The 20,863-nt window shown below is 50.9% G+C and overlaps 1 protein-coding gene across 6 annotated transcripts in view; it reads right to left on the minus strand.

Annotated features, from left to right (window-relative positions):
• The window catches only part of paplna (papilin a, proteoglycan-like sulfated glycoprotein), a 471,035-nt gene that overhangs the window by 61,787 nt on the left and 388,385 nt on the right, over window positions 1–20,863 (minus strand). For all 6 annotated transcript variants that reach the window (XM_072487762.1, XM_072487759.1, XM_072487751.1 and 3 more), the window contains 3 exons: window positions 14,804–14,912; window positions 13,326–13,455; window positions 10,095–10,407 (listed from right to left, as the gene is read on the minus strand). In XM_072487762.1, coding sequence (XP_072343863.1) covers window positions 10,095–10,407; window positions 13,326–13,455; window positions 14,804–14,912 — 552 coding nt within the window. The remainder of the gene's footprint in view (window positions 1–10,094; window positions 10,408–13,325; window positions 13,456–14,803; window positions 14,913–20,863) is intronic.

A 20,863-nucleotide genomic window follows, 5' to 3' on the forward strand; every position in this document is an offset into this window, starting at 1 on the left:
TTACACCCCACCCACAAACAGTAAACGGTAACAAATACAAAATCAATCCCTTTAGCAATACCAACAATCCCATCCTCCCACCACCCCAAACAACGGCCCACCTGTCAATCTATGCATCCAATAAAACAAACCCTCCCACGGTGGCAACAAAAAACAAAGGAGAAAAAGAAAAAGGAGTCCGGGACCGCCCATGGTCACCATTGACCTATAGAGTCCACTCCCCCTCCCCCCCTACACTCAACGCCATCCAGCCTCTGAAAGAGTACCGTACATGATACCCAAGAGTTGTAAATCCCCCACCCCCTCTCCAACTCCTCCCGTCCACTACCTCTTGTAAAACTCCTCCTCCCAACTTCGGTTCCTTCCCCCCAACTTTCCACCCCGGCTAGACCACTCGGACCCTGTTCTGCCAGGCTCCGCTGGCCGCAGCCCCTCCCCCACCTCACTCCCGTTCACTGGCCGGCACACACCGGCCAGCGTGGAGGCCCCCGCCCGGGTCCCTTTCCCCCTTGCCCGGCCCTACGGAAGCTCAGAGATCCCCTTTTAGCACACAAACCCCGTATATCCACCTACACCCCAAAGAGACCTCATTTTGAGTGAAAGTCCCATCACTTCCCTTGTCTAAATATATACACATTGGCTCCTTTAGCACATACACCCGCTCGCAGTGAAACAAAAAAAAGATGAAAATACAGTCATGAGGTTACATCGGCACATGGCCATTCCTCAATTTCTCAGTTCTGCCACAGTCCTTCTGCCTTCGCAAACTCCTCCGCTGCTTCCGCCGTTCCAAAATAAAAGTCCTTGAGCTTGTAAGTCACCCTCAGCTTCGCTGGATATACAATGCCGCACTGCACCTTGCTAATGTACAGTGCCCTCTTCACCCGGTTGAAGGCAGCCCGCCTCCTCGCCAGCTCCACTGTAAAGTCCTGGTATACACGTATACCAGCTCCAGCCCACTGCACCACCCGCTTCTGCTTGGCCCAGCTCAGGACCTTCTCCTTCACCCTGTACCTACGGAAGCACAGAGTCACTGCCCTTGGCGGCTCACTCGCCTTTGGTACAGGCCTCCACGACCGATGAGCCCGATCCAGTTCATATCGGGCGGGATCCTCCCCCTCCCCCAGTAGTTTTGCCAGCATCGCGGAAAAATACTCAGTCGGCTTCGGTCCTTCAACTCCTTCGGGCAGCCCCACAATCCTCAAATTCTGTCGCCTGGATCTGTTTTCCAGGTCTTCCATTTTTCCTCGCAGATCCTTGTTAATCTCCATCACCTTCCGCATCTCCTTCCCCATCGAGGTAAGTTGATCACCGTGCTGCAATAATGTCTCCTCCACTTCCTTCAGCGCCTCCCCTTGCTCTCGCACCTCCGCCACACCGCCGTCATCACCGGGGAAATCGTCTCCTCCACCAGCACACTCAAAACCTCCCTCATCTCCTTCCTCACCATCTCCATGTATTTTGTAAACTTCCTTTCGAATTCCGCAGCCATCACCTTAGTTATTTCTTCAGCTGTAAGCAATACGGCCTCCCCTGGTGCTCCAGCCTCCATTTTCCTTGGTGACCCCGTGGTGACCTTTCCACTCCCCGACGGACCTTCAGCTGTTTTTTTTACGGCCGTTTATTTGCTCACTCTCGACATTTTTCCTCACGGTGTCTTCACTCTGCCGCCTCTGTGCCTTCTCCCTGCTTTTGCCGCCTCCGTGGACCCTGGGACCGGGCTTAACGCCCCGAAAATGCCGTTCCCGAATGGGAGCCTTCCATTGTGCGGCTGCCTCCCGCCCGCCGACACCAGAAGCCCCACCTGAGAGTTTATCTGTGTGTTTGTGTACGTGTAAGAGAGGAAGCTGAGCGTGTTTGTGTATGTGTGTGAAAGAGAGGTGTGTGCGAGAATGAGAGAGGTGGCTGTGTATGAGAGATGTATGTGTGAGAGAGGTGTGTGTGAGAGAGAGGAGTGTGCGTGAGAGAGGTGTGTGTTTGTGTGTGAGAGAGGAGTGTGCATGAGAGAAGTGTGTGTGTTTGTGTGTGTGAGAGAGAGGAGTGTGAGAGAGAGGTGAGTGTGTTTGTGTGTGACACAGAGAGAGTTGAGTGTGTGAGAATGTGAGAGGCGAGTGTTTGTGTTTGTGAGAGAGGTGTGTGTGTATGTGTGAAAAAGAGCAAGAAAGAGAGGTGTGGTGAATGTATTATACCAATAATCCACCATTGTATCTGTGCTATGCTGTTGCCCTTGTGGGCCATTGTATGGCATTATCCATTGGGGAACATGTTGGGGCCTGTATGGGCTCTGCCCATGGCTCCTCCCCTTGAAGGGAGGTATAAAGAGCAGTCGACCTGTAGGCGGTTCTCATATTGGATCAGTCGCAGGCATGCACTGTTCTAGTTGATTAAAGCCACAGTTTATTTCTACTCGTCTCGAGTGAATTGATGGTCGCATCAATTTAATCAACTACAACGCAACTATGGAATCGGCCCTCAAACCTGACCGACTGGAACTCGATCCGCAGGCCACGGAGGCGAAATATCTCGCTGCCTCCTCCACGCCTTCCGCCACCAACGAACAGAAACTGAGCCTCCTCCACGCACGGGTGAGCCATCGAATCTCTGATCAACTCGAGGAGGCCTCCTCCTACGCAGACGCCCTCACGATGCTCAAACGCCTCAATGTAAGGCCCGTGAACGAGGTATACGCAAGACACATCCTCACCACTCGCTGCCAGCGTCCCGGGGAATCGCTAGAAGACTACCTACGCGACCTCAAAGTCCTTGCACGCAGCTGCAACTACCAGGCCGTTACGGCCACTCAACATATGGACCTCGCCGTCCGAGACATCTACATGGCGGGAGTCCGGTTCAACTACGTGAGACAGCGCCTACTCAAAATGGCCCTAGACCTGGATCAGACGGTAAAATTAGCCTCTCTCTGGAAGTAGCGTCCGAAGCCTCAACGCGTTCCCGTCTGACCACGTGACCCCCTCGTGGACCCTCGACCAAAGACTACCCCAGGCCTGTGCCGTGCGGCTGCCCGCCCACCATGGGGGGCTACCCTGCTATTTCTGTGGCCAGTCCCAACACCCCCGGCAGCACTGCCCGGCCCGGGCCAAGAACTCTTAACTCACAGGCCCGATACTCAGACTCACAGGCCCGCAGACCCGCAGTGTGGCAGCATGTCTGCCGACTCCGCCCCCTGCAGGCGCGTCATCAGCCTTGTGCTATCCGTGGGGGCAGCCACCTTCGAGCCCACACAGCACGTACGACAAACAGGGGCCGCCATCTTGGCCATCCTCCCCTACGCGGCCGGCCACGTGCGATCCATGGGGGCCGCCATCTTGGATGTCATCTTCCTCACCACCCAACACGCTCAACCACGACCAACGGGGACCACCATCTTGGCCGCCATCTGCTGCGCCGCTCGACACGTGCGACCAACAAGGGCAGCCATCGTGGAACCGCCCCAGCGCCTCCGACCACGCCGGCTACCCGTCACTCTGGACCAGTCGCGACCCAAACACCTCCGGAGTTCCATGATGACCGTCCGGGTAAACGGGCACGAAACGCCTTGCCTCTTCGACTCCAGGAGCACAGAGAGCTTCATTCATCCGGACATGGTAAGACGCTGCTAGCTCCCAATTTTCCCGGTGCACCAAACCATCTCCCTCGCCTCTGGGCCGCACTCGGTGCAAATTCGAGGGTGCACTACCGCAACCCTAGCAATACAGGGCGCCGTGTACGCCAATTTTAAATTATGCGTACTCCCAGACCTCTGCGCTCCTCTCCTATTGGGACTAGATTTCCAATGCAACCTCAGGAGCATAACCCTGAAATTCGGGGGGCCCCTACCCCCACTCACCGTACGTAGCCTCGCGACCCTAAAGGTCGACCCTCCCCCACTCTTTGCAAACCTCACCGCCGACTGCAAACCAGTCACCACCAGAAGCAGGCGGTATAGCATACAGGACAGGACTTTCATCAGGTCCGAGGTCCAGCGACCTTTGCGGGAGGGGGTCATCGAGGTCAGCAATAGCCGCTGGAGAGTTCAGGTGGTGGTCGTCAAGACCGGGGAAAAGAACCGGATGGTTGTTGATTACAGCCAAACCATAAACCGGTACACGCAACTCGATGCGTACCTCCTTCCCCGGATTGCAGACATGGTTAACCAGATTGCACACTACCGGGTGTTCTCCACGGTGGATCTGAAGTCTGCATACCACCAGTTCCCAATCCGCCCGGAGGACCGCCACGACACGGCTTTTGAGGCAGACGGCCGCCTTTTCCACTTACTACGGGTCCCCTGTGGCGTCACGAACGGGGTTTCGGTGTTCCAAAGAACAATGGACCGAATGGTGGACCAGTACGGGCTGCGGGCCACATTTCCGCGCTTGGACAATGTCACCATCTGCGGCCATGATCAGCAGGACCACGATGCCAACCTCCACAGATTTCTCCAAACCGCCCAAACCCTTAACCTCACCTACAACAAGGAGAAATGCGTTTTCCGCACAACCAGACTAGCCATCCTCGGCTACGTCATGGAGAACGGGGTTCTAGGACCCGACCCCGACCGTATGAGCCCCCTCCTGCAACTCCCCCTCCCCCACTGCCCCAAGGCCCTGAAAAGGTGCCTCGGGTTCTTTTCATATTATGCCCAGTGAGTCCATAAGACCATAAGACATAGGAGCGGAAGTAAGGCCATTCGGCCCATCGAGTCCACTCCACCATTCAATCATGGCTGATTTCAACTCCATTTACCCGCTCTCTCTCCATATCCCTTAATTCCTCGAGAAATCAAGAATTTATCAACTTCTGTCTTAAAGACACTCAACGTTCCGGCCTCCACCGCCCTCTGTGGCAATGAATTCCACAGACCCACCACTCTCTGGCTGAAGAAATTTCTCATCTCTGTTCTAAAGTGACTCCCTTTTATTCTAAGGCTGTGCCCCCGGGTCCTAGTCTCCCCTGCTAATGGGAACAACTTCCCTACATCCACCCTATCTAAGCCATTCATTATCTTGTAAGTTTCTATTAGATCTCCTAAACTCCAATGAATATAATCCTAGGATCCTCAGTCGTTCATCGTATGTTAGGCCTACCATTCCTGGGATCATCTGTGTGAATCTCCGCTGGACCCGCTCCAGTGCCAGTATGTCCTTCCTGAGGTGTGGGGCCCAAAATTGCTCACAGTATTCTAAATGGGGCCTAACTAATGCTTTATAAAGCTTCAGAAGTACATCCCTGCTTTTATATTCCAAGCATCTTGAGATAAATGACAACATTGTATTTGCTTTCTTAATTACGGACTCAACCTGCAAGTTTACCTTTAGAGAATCCTGGACTAGGACTCCCAAGTCCCTTTGCACTTCAGCATTATGAATTTTGTCACCAGTTAGAAAATAGTCCATGCCTCGATTCTTTTTTCCAAAGTGCAAGACCTCGCACTTGCCCACGTTGAATTTCATCAGCCATTTCTTGGACCACTCTCCTAAACTGTCTAAATCTTTCTGCAGCCTCCCCACCTCCTCCATACTACCTGCCTCTCCACCTATCTTTGTATCATCGGCAAACTTAGCCAGAATGCCCCCAGTCCCGTCATCTAGATCGTTAATATATAAAGAGAACAGCTGTGGCCCCAACATTGAACCCTGCGGGACACCACTCGTCACCGGTTGCCATTCCGAAAAAGAACCTTTTATCCGAACTCTCTGCCTTCTGCCCGACAGCCAATCGTCAATCCATGTTAGTACCTTGCCTCGAATACCATGGGCCCTTATTTTACTCAGCAGTCTCCCGTGAGGCACCTTATCAAAGGCCTTTTGGAAGTCAAGATAGATAACATCCATTGGCTCTCCTTGGTCTAACCTATTTGTTATCTCTTCAAAGAACTCTAACAGGTTTGTCAGGCACGACCTCTCCTTACTAAATCCATGCTGACTTGTCCTAATCCGACCCTACACTTCCAAGAATTTAGAAATCTCATCCTTAACTATACGGACAAAGCCCGTCCACTAATCAAGGCCACCATCTTCCCACTGGCGGCTGAGGCGGATATCGCCAAAGCCGCGATGCGCGCGGTGGACGAGTCCGTCCCCTTCCAGGTGGAGAGCGACGCATCAGAGGTCGCTCTCGCCACTACCCTCAATCAAGCAGGCAGACTGGTAGCGTTTTTTCGCGCAACCCTCACCACCTCTGAAATTCAGCACTCCTCAGTCGAAAAGGGGGCCCAAGCCATCATGGAAGCCGTACGGCACTGGAGGCACTACCTCGCTGGTAGGAGGTTCACCCTCGTCATCGACCAACGAACGGTAGCCTTCATGTTTGATAATACGCAGCGGGGCAAAATCAAGAATGATAAGATCTTGAGGTAGAGGATCGAACTCTCCACCTATAATTATGAGATAGTATATCATCCTGGGAAGCTCAACGAGCCCCCAGATGCCTTGTCCCGCGGCACATGTGCCAGCGCGCAAGATGACCGACTACGGGCTATCCACGATGACCTCTGCCACCCGGGGGTCACCTGGCTTATCCACTACATCAAGGCCCGCAACCTGCCCTACTCCACCGAGGAGGTCAGAGGGTCTGCCAGATCTGTGCGGAGTTTAAACTGCACGTCTATCGGCCAGATAAGGCCCACCTGGTGAAGGCATCCCGGCCCTTTGAGTGCCTCAGTATCGATTTCAAAGGGCCCCTCCCCTCCAATAACCACAATACATATTTCCTCAATATTATTGATGAGTTCTCCCGCTTCCCCTTTGCAATCCCTTGCCCCGACATGACCACGTCCACCGTCTTTAAAGCCCAACATAGTGTCTTCACCCTGTTTGGTTTCCCCAGTTATGTCCACAGTGACCGGGGCTCGTCGTTAATGAGCGACGAACTGTGTCAGTACCTGCTCAGTAAGGGCATTGCCTCGAGCAGGACTACCAGTTATAACCCGAGGGGAAACGGGCAGGTGGAGAGGGAGAACGCGACGGTCTGGAAGACCGTCCTACTGACCCTGCGGTCCAGGAATCTCACAGTTTCCCACTGGCAGGAGGTCCTCCCCGATACGCTCCAACTCTATTAGGTCCCTCCTTTGCACGGCCACAAACTAGACCCGTCATGACCGCCTATTTGTTTTCCCGAGGAGATCCACCTCAGTGGCCTCGCTCCCGTCCTGGCTGAAGACACCGGGGCCAGTCTACTCAGAAAACACGTCAGGAGCCATAAGGCCGATCGTCTGGTAGAGAGGGTCCAGCTCCTACACTCAAACCCCCAGTACGCATATATCGAACACCCCGATGGCCGACAGGATACGGTCTCCCTCCGGGACCTGGCGCCCGCCGGTTCCACCACCACCACCATCACCGCCACTCCACCCTAACCCGCCCAACCTACTATGACCAGCGCTCCCTCCCGCCTGCCATCCCCCCTTCACCGATCCACAGGAATGAAACTCCAGAAGAGATGCCCCTGGAGTCCACATCTGTACCCGCACCGGCGCCCTCAATACCGATGCCAGCAAGGACGAGTTTGACACCCGGGCCAGCAACAACGCCAGAGCTTCGGCGATCACAGCGCACAATCCATGCGCCGGACCGGCTGAACGTATGAACCCGTCACCCCCGCCAGACTTCATTTTTTTAACAGAGGGTGAATGTGGTGAATGTATTATACCAATAATCCACCATTGTATCTGTGCTATGCTGATGCCCTTGTGGGCTCCACCTGTGGGCCATTGTATGGCCTTATCCATTGGGGAATATGTTGGGGCCTGTATGGGCTCTGCCCATGGCTCCTCCCCTTGAAGGGAGGTATAAAGAGCAGTTGACCTGTGGGCGGTTATCAATATTGGATCAGTCGCAAGCAGGCACTGTTCTAGTCGATTAAAGCCACAGTTTATTTCTACTCTTGTCTCAAGTGAATTGATGATCGCATCAAGAGGTGTACATGTGTACGAGTGGTCTATGAAGGAGTCTGTGTGAGATGTGTGCATGTGAGATTTGTGTGTGCGTGTGAGATGCATGTGCGAGATGTGTGTTCGTGTGTGTATGAAATGACTGTGCAAGAGGTGAGTGTGTGAGTGAGAAAGGGAGGAGAGGTGATAGTGAGTGAGTGAGTGAATGAGGAGTGAGTGAATGAATGAATGGATGAATAAATGAATCAATCAATCCAGCAGCACTCCTCTTACTTGAACCAAAGAAGCAGCAACACACATTCCATTAAAATGAACTATGTATGTTTTAAAACATTTTTTAGAGTACCCAATTAATTTTTTCCAATTAAGGGGCAATGTAGTGTCGCCAATTCACCTAGCCTGCACATCTTTGGGTTGTGGGGGTGAAACCCACGCAAATACGGGGAGAATGTGCAAACTCCACACGGACAGTGACCCAGGGCCGGGATCGAACCTGGGACCTTGACGCTGCGAGGCAGCAGTGCTAACCACTGCGCCACGTGCTGCCCCAGACCTATGTATGATTTTGGCTTTTCAACACAAGAAAAATATTTCTAAGGGGTTCTGTCAGTATTATTGGGAGGTCAAAAGAATTTTGTGACTGGAAAAGTTGCTCATGGCTCAAGTAGTAATACAGAGACCTTGTTGCTTCTGCTTTTTAATGCAGCCCCTAGCTGCTCGTGCTCCCTCAGCACAACCTCTTTCTTCACCATACCTGCTGTTGGGACCTGCATGGACCACAACAACTTCCACTCCAGCATGAGGGGGTGGTAACGGGAGACAACACGGCCTTCTGGACTCACATGCTTGGCTGCACAGGACAGTATGTCGCACCCTAATTATATTGTCTCTACGACTATATTCTTTTTATTCCCTACTGCAGCTGGAATGCCCTGCTGCTGCCCATCTTGCCCCCCCCCCCCCCCCCCCCCCACTTTGCTGTGATCAGTTTGCTCATCCTCCCTGCAATTCCCAGACTCATTCAACCAGGCTGCACAAACCAATGGAGGCTCCTCCAGTGCTACCTTCTGGATCCCCATACCCGCCTCACTCCTAGTCACAACCTCCTATCCGTGGCCACAGACCATATCTGAAGGATTTGGTTTGATTCCAGAAACTTCAGGGGTGTAACTGTCTCCTGGTTCTTCTGTGAAATGTGTGTCCTCTGTGTAATGATATGTATATGTGTATGTAACAACAGTATAACTAGCAACTCCTAAAGGATCTTGGTCTCTTTCTACCTTGGAGTGTTCAGTAAGCAGTTGTGTATTTCGATAGCTCTCAGTATTGTTAGTATTTATAGTTGTGAATCAGTTCAGTTAGGGGCAGCACGGTAGCCTTGTGGATAGCACAATTGCTTCACAGCTCCAGGGTCCCAGGTTCGATTCCAGCTTGGGTCACTGTCTGTGCGGAGTCTGCACATCCTCCCCGTGTGTGCGTGGGTTTCCTTCGGGTGCTCCGGTTTCCTCCCACAGACCAAAGATGTGCGGGTTAGGTGGATTGGCCATGATAAATTGCCCTTAGTGTCCAAAATTGCCCTTAGTGTTGGGTGGGGTTACTGGGTTATGGGGATAGGGTGGCGGTGTTGACCTTGGGTAGGGTGCTCTTTCCAAGAGCTGGTGCAGACTCGATGGGCCGAATGGCCTCCTTCTGCACTGTAAATTCTATGAAATTCTATAACTGAAGGATTAATTATAACATCTATCTACCACTAGAGGGCATTACAAGATCCAGTATAACTAGCAGCTCCTAAAGGATCTTGGTCTCTTTCTACCTTGGAGTGTTCAGTAAGCAGTTGTGTATTTCGATAGCTCTCAGTATTGTTAGTATTTATAGTTGTGAATCAGTTCATTCAATCATATTTAATTACTTGATTTCTAGAGATAGTTCTGTAGAGTGTCGAACTCAGATATAATCAACCGTTACTTTAAATAAATGAGTTTGCTTAAGTTGAAGACTCGTGGTTTCTTCAGGATCACAACATCAGACCATCGACTTCAACAGCAACTAGTAACGATACATATTACTAGACCCAGCAATGTAACGCTCTGGTTCCAGTGGAAACAATTTCTTCAGATTTACTTCATCAAAGCCCTTTATCATTTGTATGCATTTGAAACAAAACACAGAAAGATACAGCAATTTGTTAACACATAAGCACTACCTGTAAATAGGCTGTTCTGGTTGTGATTGTATGGATTCTCTGTTTGGAGGCAGAGGGGACTCGGAATGACGTCCTGTGTGAGGGAGCCACCAGCGTGATCGTTCGGCGGGCGTGCTGGTTGATTCACTGTGGGTGCTCGATCTCCTGCACCGACTCAGGCACTCCTCCTCTGTATCAAAGTTGTTCTTGTTCCCATGGCATCCTCCGTACCAGAAGCGGTTACAGAGCCTGGCCTCCGGGACGAAGAACCATCGAACTGCCCAGTCTGCGCACGGGCCGTTGGCACTCAGTAACAAGCATGTGGCTGGATAAGCTGCAAATAGGCCCCCCACATCCCAGAAACACAGCAAACATTAGATACTTCACCAAGGATGCTGTCAACATCCATGCTTAAATTTACAGCATCATTACATTGGAGTTACAATTCTGTAAACTTCAGTTCAAAAATCTGCCCGTTTCCTAAAGGCGGCACAGTAGCACAGTGGGTAGCACTGTTGCATCACAGCGCCAGGGTCCCAGGTTCGACTCCCAGCTTCGTCACTGTCTGTGCGGAGTCTGCACATTCTCCCCGTGTCTGCGTGAGTTTCCTCCGGGTGCTCCGGTTTCCTCCCACAAGTCCTGAAAGACGTGCAGGTTAGGTGAATTGGACATTCATAATTCTCCCTCAGTGTATCCGAACAGGAGCCGGAATGTGGCGACTAGGGGATTTTCACAGTAACTACATTAATTTAAGACTACTTGTGACACTAATAAAGATTATGATTGCGGTTATTGTAACTCTGTAGCCTCGGCCATCTTCACCCCAGCTCAACTCTTCTTCTGTTGAAGCCCTCATGATGCCATTATTACCTCTATACTTGAATATTTGACTCCTAGCTAATCTTCCATTGTCTACCCCCCATAAACTCAAAAGCATCCAAACCTCTGCTGCCTGTGTCTTCACTCACACCAAGGGCTGGATCCTCCCAAAATGGGACTATGTCCCCACGCCGGTGTAAAAACGCTGGAGTTTCACGCCCGAGTTTCCTCAAAAAAAGATAAGCCAATTCACTGACCTGTAGAGGGCTCGCAGGGACTCAGAATGATTCACGCAGCTTTAGTTGCGGATACGGGCCCCCGCACTTCCAGTTTCAAGTCCATGCATGCGTACGGCGGTGGCCACGCCGAGTGTCATGGCGGACTCAGACCGCGGAGGCAGCTGCAAAATGTAGGTCCCTCGATCGGCCGCACGCCCGAAGATCCGACCGGCCCGATCTGTCCCCCGGCCGCCCATAAGGCCCCCCTAGTGGTTGGGAGCGGAGGATTGCAGGGCGGGCCTCTGGCAAAGGCCCCCCAGCCGCGCTGAACACTTCGATTCTCGGGTCCCAGAGAATTGCCGGACCGGCCGGACGGCCCGATTTCGCCGTGAAGGTTGATTCTCTGTCACCACGCCAAACAAGATTTTGGCATGGAGCTGCGGAGAATCCAGCCCCAAGTCCTGTTCACTCATCACTCCTGTGTTTACTGACCTATATTGGCTCCTAGTTAAGAAATGCTTCAATTTTAAAATTTGCATGCTTCAGATCTCTCTCTGGCCTCACTCTTCCCTATTACTGGAACCTCCAACAACTTCACAACCTCTGGGATATCGGCAGTCCACTTCCGGCCAGTGAATATCGCTGACTTGAATCAGTTCACCATTGGTGACTGTGCCTTCAGCTGGCTAGGCCCTAATTCTGGAATTCATTCCCTAAAACAGTTCCAGCTTTCAGACACTTCTTAAATCTATCAGGATTTTGGTCAACTGTTGTAATATTTTTTTATAAGGCTTGGTAACAAACTGTTCTGACTTATATTTCTCCTGTGAAGCCTCTTGGGATATTTTACTATGGGCCCGATTCTCCCAAAACATTTCTGAGTTCACTTTTGGCGGTTTTTTCAAGGAGTTCCCCACCGCTGTTCAATGACAGTTGGTCACTTTTCTGGGCCCTTGGGAGCTTCTCACCGGTTCAGGCCACACGTAGAATTTTATTTAGCACTGGGGAGTTGAACTCATAGATCGGGCCGCCATTTGGAAAGGGTGCCTCAATCTTTAAGTGAGCTTGTGGGTCCCCCACATCCCCACCCATGGGCAATGTCATCCTCCCCACACACATGGGCACTACCCCACACCACCCAAGTGAGGACACCCCACTATAGGGTCCCTGGGGGTTACCCCTCTTTAGGCCCCCCAAGCCCCCTTACAGCACCCCCTCCCTTCCAGACCCCCACCCATCACCCCTCCAACTTCATGGAGGCCCCTACTTAGCTGCCCTGTACTCCCCCACCCTTCAAATACCCCCTCTACACTCATTTTATGGGCAAAGGCCCCCTGGCATTCAGGCAGCGCACGCTGGCTTGGCAGTGCCACCCCAGCATTTTGGCAGTGCCAAGGTGCCACCTGGGCAGTGCCAAGTTGCCCACGTTCCAGGGGGAGAGCCAGGGAGACACCCTGTGCTTACCCTGACCACCCTAGGGTCTCCGGTGGCCCAGGAGACCTCCCCGAGTGCCATTCCGCCTGGTCCACGTTTGTGAACATATTTCCCCGAGCATCATTCTTTGGGGTGGGTTTCCAACTCCGACGCCTCGCAGGGGAGTCGGAGAATCCCGGGAAGCATGGAGGCTGTTGGGAGGCTCACTGCTTTCCCGGCATTCCCAGGCAGCGTCACTCTCAAGCCCGATGTTAAGGTGCTATATAAATGCAGGTTGTTGTAGCAGATTCAAGCACATTTGGTCTATTCTGGATTCTCCAGTAATGGGGCTATGTCCCCAGGCCAGCGTAAAAATGCTGGCGTTTCACTCTGGACTTTCCTGCAGAAAGTTTGGAGCGATTCTCTTACCTTCAGGGGGCTGGCAGGGCCCCAGAGTGCTCCTTGCAGCTCGGGTTGCGGATACTGGGCCCTACACTTCCGGTCGGGAGTCCGTGCAGGCGCCGGCGGCAGCTTGGGCCCGCGGATCTGTGCTGCCCGATTGCTCCCATGGCCGTCCATGAGGTCCCCCCCCTCCCCCAGTTGATTGATCCCCCCCCCACCAGGGCAGCTGTGGACTGAGTCCACCCGAGGTTCCTAATGCCCGATACGTGGTTAGAACCACGCCGTCGGGAACTTGGCCAGTTTTGGGTGGAGAATCGCGGATGGGGCCTCTGCACCTTCAAACAACCATGAAACAACTGGACCTTTTGTAAAGCAGCTCCAGAAATAAGATGCTACTTACGGTGCCTGGGGCCAGTCCTGCAGCCTTCTCCATTTGGTCCTAATGCAGGTGTGGATTCATCATGACAGCAACCAAACATTGAACTCCGACATTCAACTGACGGATTATCCCGAACAGTGATCTCCGATTCCTGCATTAAATACACAAAGCAGCAACCAAATTCAAAATATGTCCCCCTCACCCACAATTCTCTTACCTCAGGAATGTTGATTTGCAATAACAATACACACTCTATATTTGTGTATAAAGTGTCTTTAATGGAGTAAAACATCCCACTGTCTGTGAGTCAGACAGGATTTGACACTGAGCTTCATAAGGAGATATTGGGACAGATGACCAAATGCTTGATTTAAGGGGTGTTTTAAAACAGGAAGAGGGGCCAGAGTGGTTCGGGAGGATATCCCTGAACATATGCCCAGGTAGCTGATGTTGCAGCCACCAATGGAGGAGCGATTACAATCACTCAAGAGGCCAGAAATAAAAAGGTACAAGTATCTCAGGGGGTTGTAGGGCTGGAGGAGATTAGATGGATAGGGATTTGTAAGACCATGGAGGGATCAGAAAATATGGAATGAGAATTTTATCTTTGGGGAGTTTCTGGACAAGGAGTCAGTGCTGTGAACAAGCACACTGGTGATCGGGGAATGGGTTACGATATGTGCCTAGTGCTGGATATATTGGACAATATTGAGATAGAGAGTCCAAGAAGGCCTTAGGTTCGATGCTCGGCCTGTGCGGTGTTCATGGAGACAGAAGATGCTACAATTGGATCAGTATTCCTGGTCATTGCACCCTGTGTGTTTAGAGAGCATGTGATGAGAATGGGAACAGGTTAAGATGGATGCTCCCCCAGATACAGACATTCACTGTCCAGTTTCACACACAATGGACATCAGGGCTGGGTACAGCTGGGAAGTCACAAAAGTAAAGAGATTTGGAGAGCTGGTGCAAGGGGAGCAGAGATTTAACAATCAAAATGAAAATTTGTATCAGGAAGGGAACAAATTATTGCCCAAATATTTTCATGCGGTGAGCTTTCCATTTCAGTGGAAGAGTGGGGATTGGTGGCATAATGGAATTGACACTGGACTAGTATTCCAGAGACCCTGGGTGATGCCCTGGGTTCGAATCCCACCAGAGCAGATGGTGAAATTTGAATTTAATAAAAATCTGGAATTAAAAGTTTAATGCTGATCATGAAAGCATTGTCGTAAAACCCCATCTGGTTCACTAATGTTCTTTAGGGAAGGATGGCTGCGATCCTTACCTGGCCTGACTCTTGAACTGATAGCTGAAATGGCCCAGCAAGCCATGCAGTTTGAGAGAAATGTGGGATGGGTAGGACGCCCACATCCCCTGAATGAATAAGAAAAGACCGGTCCAAATTCTGTCATTGTTCTCTTTTGCTATTCAATTCTTCGAACATGTGATAATAACTTGCAGAAGTCATGGTTAGGAAAAGTCACTGACGTACTTACAAAGACTTGTTGATCATTTCTATTATAATAATCGTCAGTTGAATATCTTGAGCAGCCGGCCTGGTTATTTCCTCTCGCTGATGTCACTCCATCAGGGCAGCATCCATACCTGGTCATTTAAAAAAATATATCATTGACCATTAAGAATAATGCTTCTGAAACATTTCACTCTGTGGGACACTGAGGTCCCATCCCAACCACCTTTGCTCCCTACTGCAAGATTTCATCAGAATGAATGGGAAGAATGAAATTCCTTTTGATGAGTTACCAGTGAGGTGATGTCCAGTTCCAAACGGGACAGTTTCAGTCTCATGTCAGGCTTCCCACTCAGCTTCTTTCTTTGCCTTGTTTCAGCCCCATAACTGTTGAAAATTTGATCTCGGAGCTGTATGTTGTAGCAGTGACATACATTTTGCTTATAAAATGACATTGCTGTTGCTTGCACTTAATGACAACTCGTGCACAGAGGAGCTAGCTGTGGGATGCCACATGTATTGGGGAGGTGAGGATTACAGGCCTGTTTCTCCTATTGCCTCGGCTGTGATACTGTGCATCAGTGACTTGCATTTTAGACCAGCCCATGGAGTACATGGAGGACTCTCAAAGACCACCTGAAGGGGGGCCCTTCTCTATGCGAACCACTGAATTAGAATATACTTTAAATATAGTGTGACTGGTGGGGGTAGAGACCAAGTGGAAATCAATGACTTCAAAACAAAAGTGGAGGAGCACTTCTGGGAAATAAACTTGAGGTGCCGCAGGATGACATGGGGAATGGGACTGAGCCAGCATGTACTTAATGGGCCGAATGGCCGCCTGTGTTGTCATAACTCCATGGTTACGATTTTCAAAGGGCCGCAGGGTCGATACTGGTGCGGATGTGCTTTGAAAATCACTATCCTGGAGGATTTGCGGTGGCGGCCATGGAGTAAACGGTCGTACGTTCAGCAGCTCTCGCCCTTAGTGTTTTTTTTTAATGGTGTTTAAGTCGGATTTTTCAGAAAATTTCTCAACATAAGTTGATCGAAGGGAGAGGAAAAGGAGGTGACCCTCAATTTATGGAATCGCGTCCAAATAAGAGTCGAAAAGGAGAAACCAAAAGATGAGTGGAAGCAAGAATCAGAAGTCATCGGGCTCAATGGTAACAAGACAGAGCTCGTCCATGCCAGCTCACTGGTCGATGGAGCAATGGGTCGAGTACCTGGATGAGAAGTTCGCCCGGCATCGCAAGGAGTGTGCAAAAGATGTAACCCAGATGATAGCCTCGATTAAGGAGGTGGTTGACTGGGTGGAGGAGAAAATGACGACCCAGGGACAGGAGATTCTAAAGCTGCAGGAGCTGGCGACTGAATGGGAGGAGGAGTCCGCTGCAATGGCTTTGGAAATTAGCATACTACAGGACAGCCATAAACGACTGCTAGATAAAGTGGAAGACTTGGAGAACTTGTCTCACAGGTAAAATATCCGAATCATCGGGCTGCCAGAGGGGAAGGAGGGATCAGATGCAGGAGCGTATGTGGGGAAGATGTTGCAGGAGATGGTCAGGGCCGATGTGTTTGACAAGCCGCTGGAGGTGGACCGGGCGCACAGGGTGCTCGTACGCAAGCCCCAGGGTCGTGAGCCCGCAAGGGCCATGGTGGTGAGGCTACATCGATTCCTCAACAAGGAGCGTATCATGAAGTGGGCCAGGCCGACAAAAGGGTACATGTGGGAAGAATCAGAGATCCGGGTGTACCAAGGCTGGGGACCAGAACTCACAAAGAGGAGAGCAAGTTTCAACAAAGTTAAGGCAGCCCTGTTTGAGAAAGACATTAAATTTGGACTGTTATACCCGGCGCGTCTTTGGGTGACCTACGAGAACCGGGAGCTGTACTTTAATTCTCCGGAAGAGGTGGTTACTTTCATGAAAGACAATAATCTGGTTTAAGGACTCTTAAATTCTAACTGTGGTGGGCTGAGTTTGAGGGAAAGGATGGAGTGGCGGGGAGGCGGAGTCTTGTTTAAAATTTCAGTCTTTTAATTCTGTGAGTTAAGTTGCGATGTTCAGGAAGAAAAGGGTTTGGGTGTTTTATTTTTAAAAATATGTTTTTCTCTCTTTTCTTTTCTCTCGTCCTGTGTAATTTGATTTTGATTTATTCTCTGTAACAAAGATGGTTGATTCTTGCATGCATAATTTTGATTAAGCTGCTTGAAGCTTTTCTATTGCGTTTGATTCTCTTTGAAGGTGATAGCACTGGTAAGAATCGGTCAGAGGGGGAGGGGTAGAACCTGGCAATCTGGTGTAGCGACTTTTAAACTCAAACTGTGGGGGTCTGAGTTTGGGAGACAGGATGGTGGGGAGGTGAGAAAAATGGTTCTATGTTTTGCTATGTCTTGTTTAAAATTTCGGTCTTTTAATTCTGTGAGTTAAGTTGAGATGTTCGGGAAGAAAAGGGTTTTGGTGTTGTATTTTTTTTTCTTCTTTCCTCTCTTCTTGTGTAATTTGATTTTGATTTATTGCTTTATGTACTGGCTAGAGGGAAGAACTAAGGTGCGATGGGGTGTTTTAGTTTCTGCAAGAAGGATGGTTGATTCTTGCATGCATAATTTCGCTTAAGCTGCTTGAAGCTTCTTCTTTTGTGTTGGATTCTGTTTGAAAGTGGTAGGACTGATAAGAATCGGTTAAAGGGGGAGGGGTTTGCCTCGTTGCCTGCGCGTTGGGGGGTGGTATGTTTGCTTTTTGGGATTGTTGTTACTGTGTTGAGTGCTTGTGTTATTGCTAGGTGTGATAGAATCTGGCAGTCGGCAGGCTTTTTGATGCCAGAGGGTGGGAGATGCTGAGCTAGCTGGATAGCTGATTCACGGGAGCAAAGTGGAGCAGAGCTGAGGAAAGACAAAGTGGGGAGGGGGGTACTGCTGATGGGTAAGGGACAGTAAGGAGATTGGAGATGGAAATCAGATGGTGGTCGACACCAAGGGGTGGATCAAGTGAGGTGCGGGACACGGGCTAGGAGCTGGCCTAGGAAAGGTCATGGTTGATCGGCAGGGGAGGGGGTAAAAGCCCCCCCGATCAGACTGGTTACATGGAATATTTGTGGACTGAACTGGCCGGTTAAGAGAGCTTGTGTGTTTGCACACCTGAGACAGTTAAAAGCAGCCATGGCTGTGTTACAGGAGACATACCTGAAGCTGGGAGACCAAATTATATTAAAGAAGGGATGGGTCGGGCAAGTGTATCACTCAGGATTGGACTTTTAAACAAGGGGGGTGGCCATACTGATTAATAAAAGGGTGACATTCGAGGTGGGGAGGATAGAGGGAGACCCGGAAGGTAGATGTATTATGGTTAGGGGGAAGCTAGAGGGAATGGCAGTGGTGCTGGTGAATATATATTCCCCAAACTGGGATGATGTCGCGTTTATCAGGAAGGTGCTGGGGAAGATCCCAGACCTTGACTCGCACCAGCTTGGGGGGTGACTTTAATACGGTCCTGGACCCCAGGCTGGACCGGTTGAGTGCTAGGTCAGGGAAGCTATCAGCAATGGCAAAGGAATTGCTGGGGTTCAGGGAGCACGTGGGAGGGGTGGATCCGTGGAGATTTGAGAGACCAAGGAGCAGGGAATATTCATTCTACTCCCATGTACATAAGGCGTACTCCAGGATAGATTTCTTCGTACTAGATAAAACACTGTTAGCAGGGGTTGAGGACACTGAGTACTCAGCAATTGTGGTTTCAGATCATGCACCACACTGGATAGACCTACGGGCAGACACGGGAATGTCCCAGCACCCACAGTGGAGACTAGATATAGGGCTGTTAGGGGATGAGGAGATCTGTGAGCGAGTGAGAGAGGCCAATCAGGGGTACATAAAGATCAATGACACGGGAGAGACTACAGCTGGGGTGGTCTGGGAGGCACTGAAAGCGGTTATTAGAGGGGAATGTATTTCGATTCGAGCCCACAGGGATAAAACTGTGCGGTCGGAGCTGGACAGGTTGGTAGGAGAAATCTTACAGGTGGACAGGAGATACTTGGAGTCTCCAAATGAGAAGCTCCTGAAGGATCGTCAGAGACTTCAAATGGAGTTTGGGCTCCTTTCCACAGGAAAGGCGGAGGGTCAGCTGAGGAGGGTGAAAGGGGCAATTTATGAACATGGGGAGAAAGCCAGCAGGATGCTGGTGCATCAGCTGAGGAAACAGGAGGCGGCGAGAGAAATAGGGAAAATAAAGGATTTGAGGGGGAAGATGGTGACGGACCCGGGGGCGGTGAATGAAATGTTCCAGGAATTTTATAGCCAGCTATACGAGTCGGAACCCCCGGTTGGGGAGGAGGGCATGAATCAATTCCTGGGAGGCTAGAGTTCCCGAAGGTAAATGAGGAGCTGGTGGGAGCCCGATTGGGCTTGGGAGGTGATAGAGGGATTGGGGGGGGCGATGCAATTCGGTAAAGCCCCGGGACCTGATGGGTTCCCAGTGGAATTTTAAAAGAAGTTCTCTGGGTTACTGGGGCCACTCTTGGTTAAGGCTTTCAACGAGTCCAAGGAGCTGGGAGTACTCCCCCCAACGATACCCCAGGCATCAATTTCTCTCATCCTGAAGCGTGACAAGGATCCGGAGAGCTGTGGATCGTACAGGCCAATCTCCCTCTTGAATGTAAATGCCAAATTATTGGCAAAGATCCTGGTCACTAGAATAGAGGATCGTGTCCCGGAGATAATTGGGGAGGATCAGACGGAATTTGTAAAGGGCAGGCACCTGACATCCAACATTAGACGGCTTCTGAATGTAATTATGATGCCAGCGGAGGGGTGCGAGGCTCAGGTGGTAGTTGCCATGGACGTGGAGAAGGCTTTCGACCAAGTGGAGTGGAAGTATCTATGGGATATTTTAGGCAGGTTTGGGTTTGGGCAGGGATTTGTGGAGTTGGTCCGGCTACTGTACCAGGCCCCGGTGGCAAATGCAAGAACTAATTGAGTTTGGGCGGAATACTTTAGTCTATGTCGGGGGACAAGGCAGGGATGCCCACTCTCCCCATTACTGTTTGCCCTCGCCATAGAACACTCAGCAATCGCCCTGAGAGCAGCGAATGGCTGGTGGGGTATAGTGAGGGGGGGGGGGTGGAACACAGGGTCTCTCCCTATGCGGACGATTTGTTGCTTTATGTCACGGACCCAGTTGGGGGGGGGGGGGGGGGGGGGGGGGGATGACCGGAATCATGGAGGTATTAGGAGAATTTGGGCGATTTTCAGGCTATAAGTTAAATATGGGAAAAAGCCAGATGTTCGTGATTCAGGCACGGGGCAGGAAAGGAGGCTGAAGGAGCTACCTTTTAAAGTGGTTGGGAAGAGTTTTAGGTATCTGGGATTCAAATGGCCAAGGATTTAACAGCTTCACGAGTTAAATTTGGGCAAAGCAGTGGATCAAATGAGAAGGGATTTTTGTAGATGGGACATGCTCCCACTGACACTGGCGGGGAGGGTTCAGACGGTGAAGATGACGATCCTTCCGTGACTGCTTTTCTTTTTTCAGTGTCTCCCGATTTTTGTCCCAAATACTTTTTTCAGAAGTATGAATGTGGCAATATCGAGGTTTATATGGGCAGGTAAAACCCAGAGAGTAAAGAGGACACTCCTGGAACGGGCCCACGGGGAAGGGGTATTGAAGGGGAAGGAGTTTGATTTGCCGGGTGGGAACGGGTTTCGGTACCTTCAAGTGCGGGACTTTGTACAGAGACAGGTCCCAAGCTTTCCTCGCCACCCCCCAAGGGGACTACAGGATAAAGTGCTGTCAAAAACAGGGGTTGGAGGTGGGAAGGTTTCGGACATATACAGGGAACTGTTAGAGTGGGAAGGGGCCCCTATCAGAGAGATGAAGAGGAAGTGGGAAGAGGAACTAGGAGGGGAGCTGGAAACTGAACTGTGGGAAAAAGCCTTGAAATGGGTAAATGCATCCTCGTCCTGTGCTAGACTCACCTTGATTCAGTTCAAGGTAGTCCACTGGGCCCACATGATGGTAGCACCTTCGAGGAGGTGGAGGACCGATGTGGGCGGTGTGGGGGTAGCCCGGCCAACCATGTTCAT

Source organism: Scyliorhinus torazame, chromosome 2 (assembly GCF_047496885.1).
Source record: "Scyliorhinus torazame isolate Kashiwa2021f chromosome 2, sScyTor2.1, whole genome shotgun sequence".
Classification (NCBI taxonomy): Eukaryota; Metazoa; Chordata; class Chondrichthyes; order Carcharhiniformes; family Scyliorhinidae; genus Scyliorhinus; species Scyliorhinus torazame.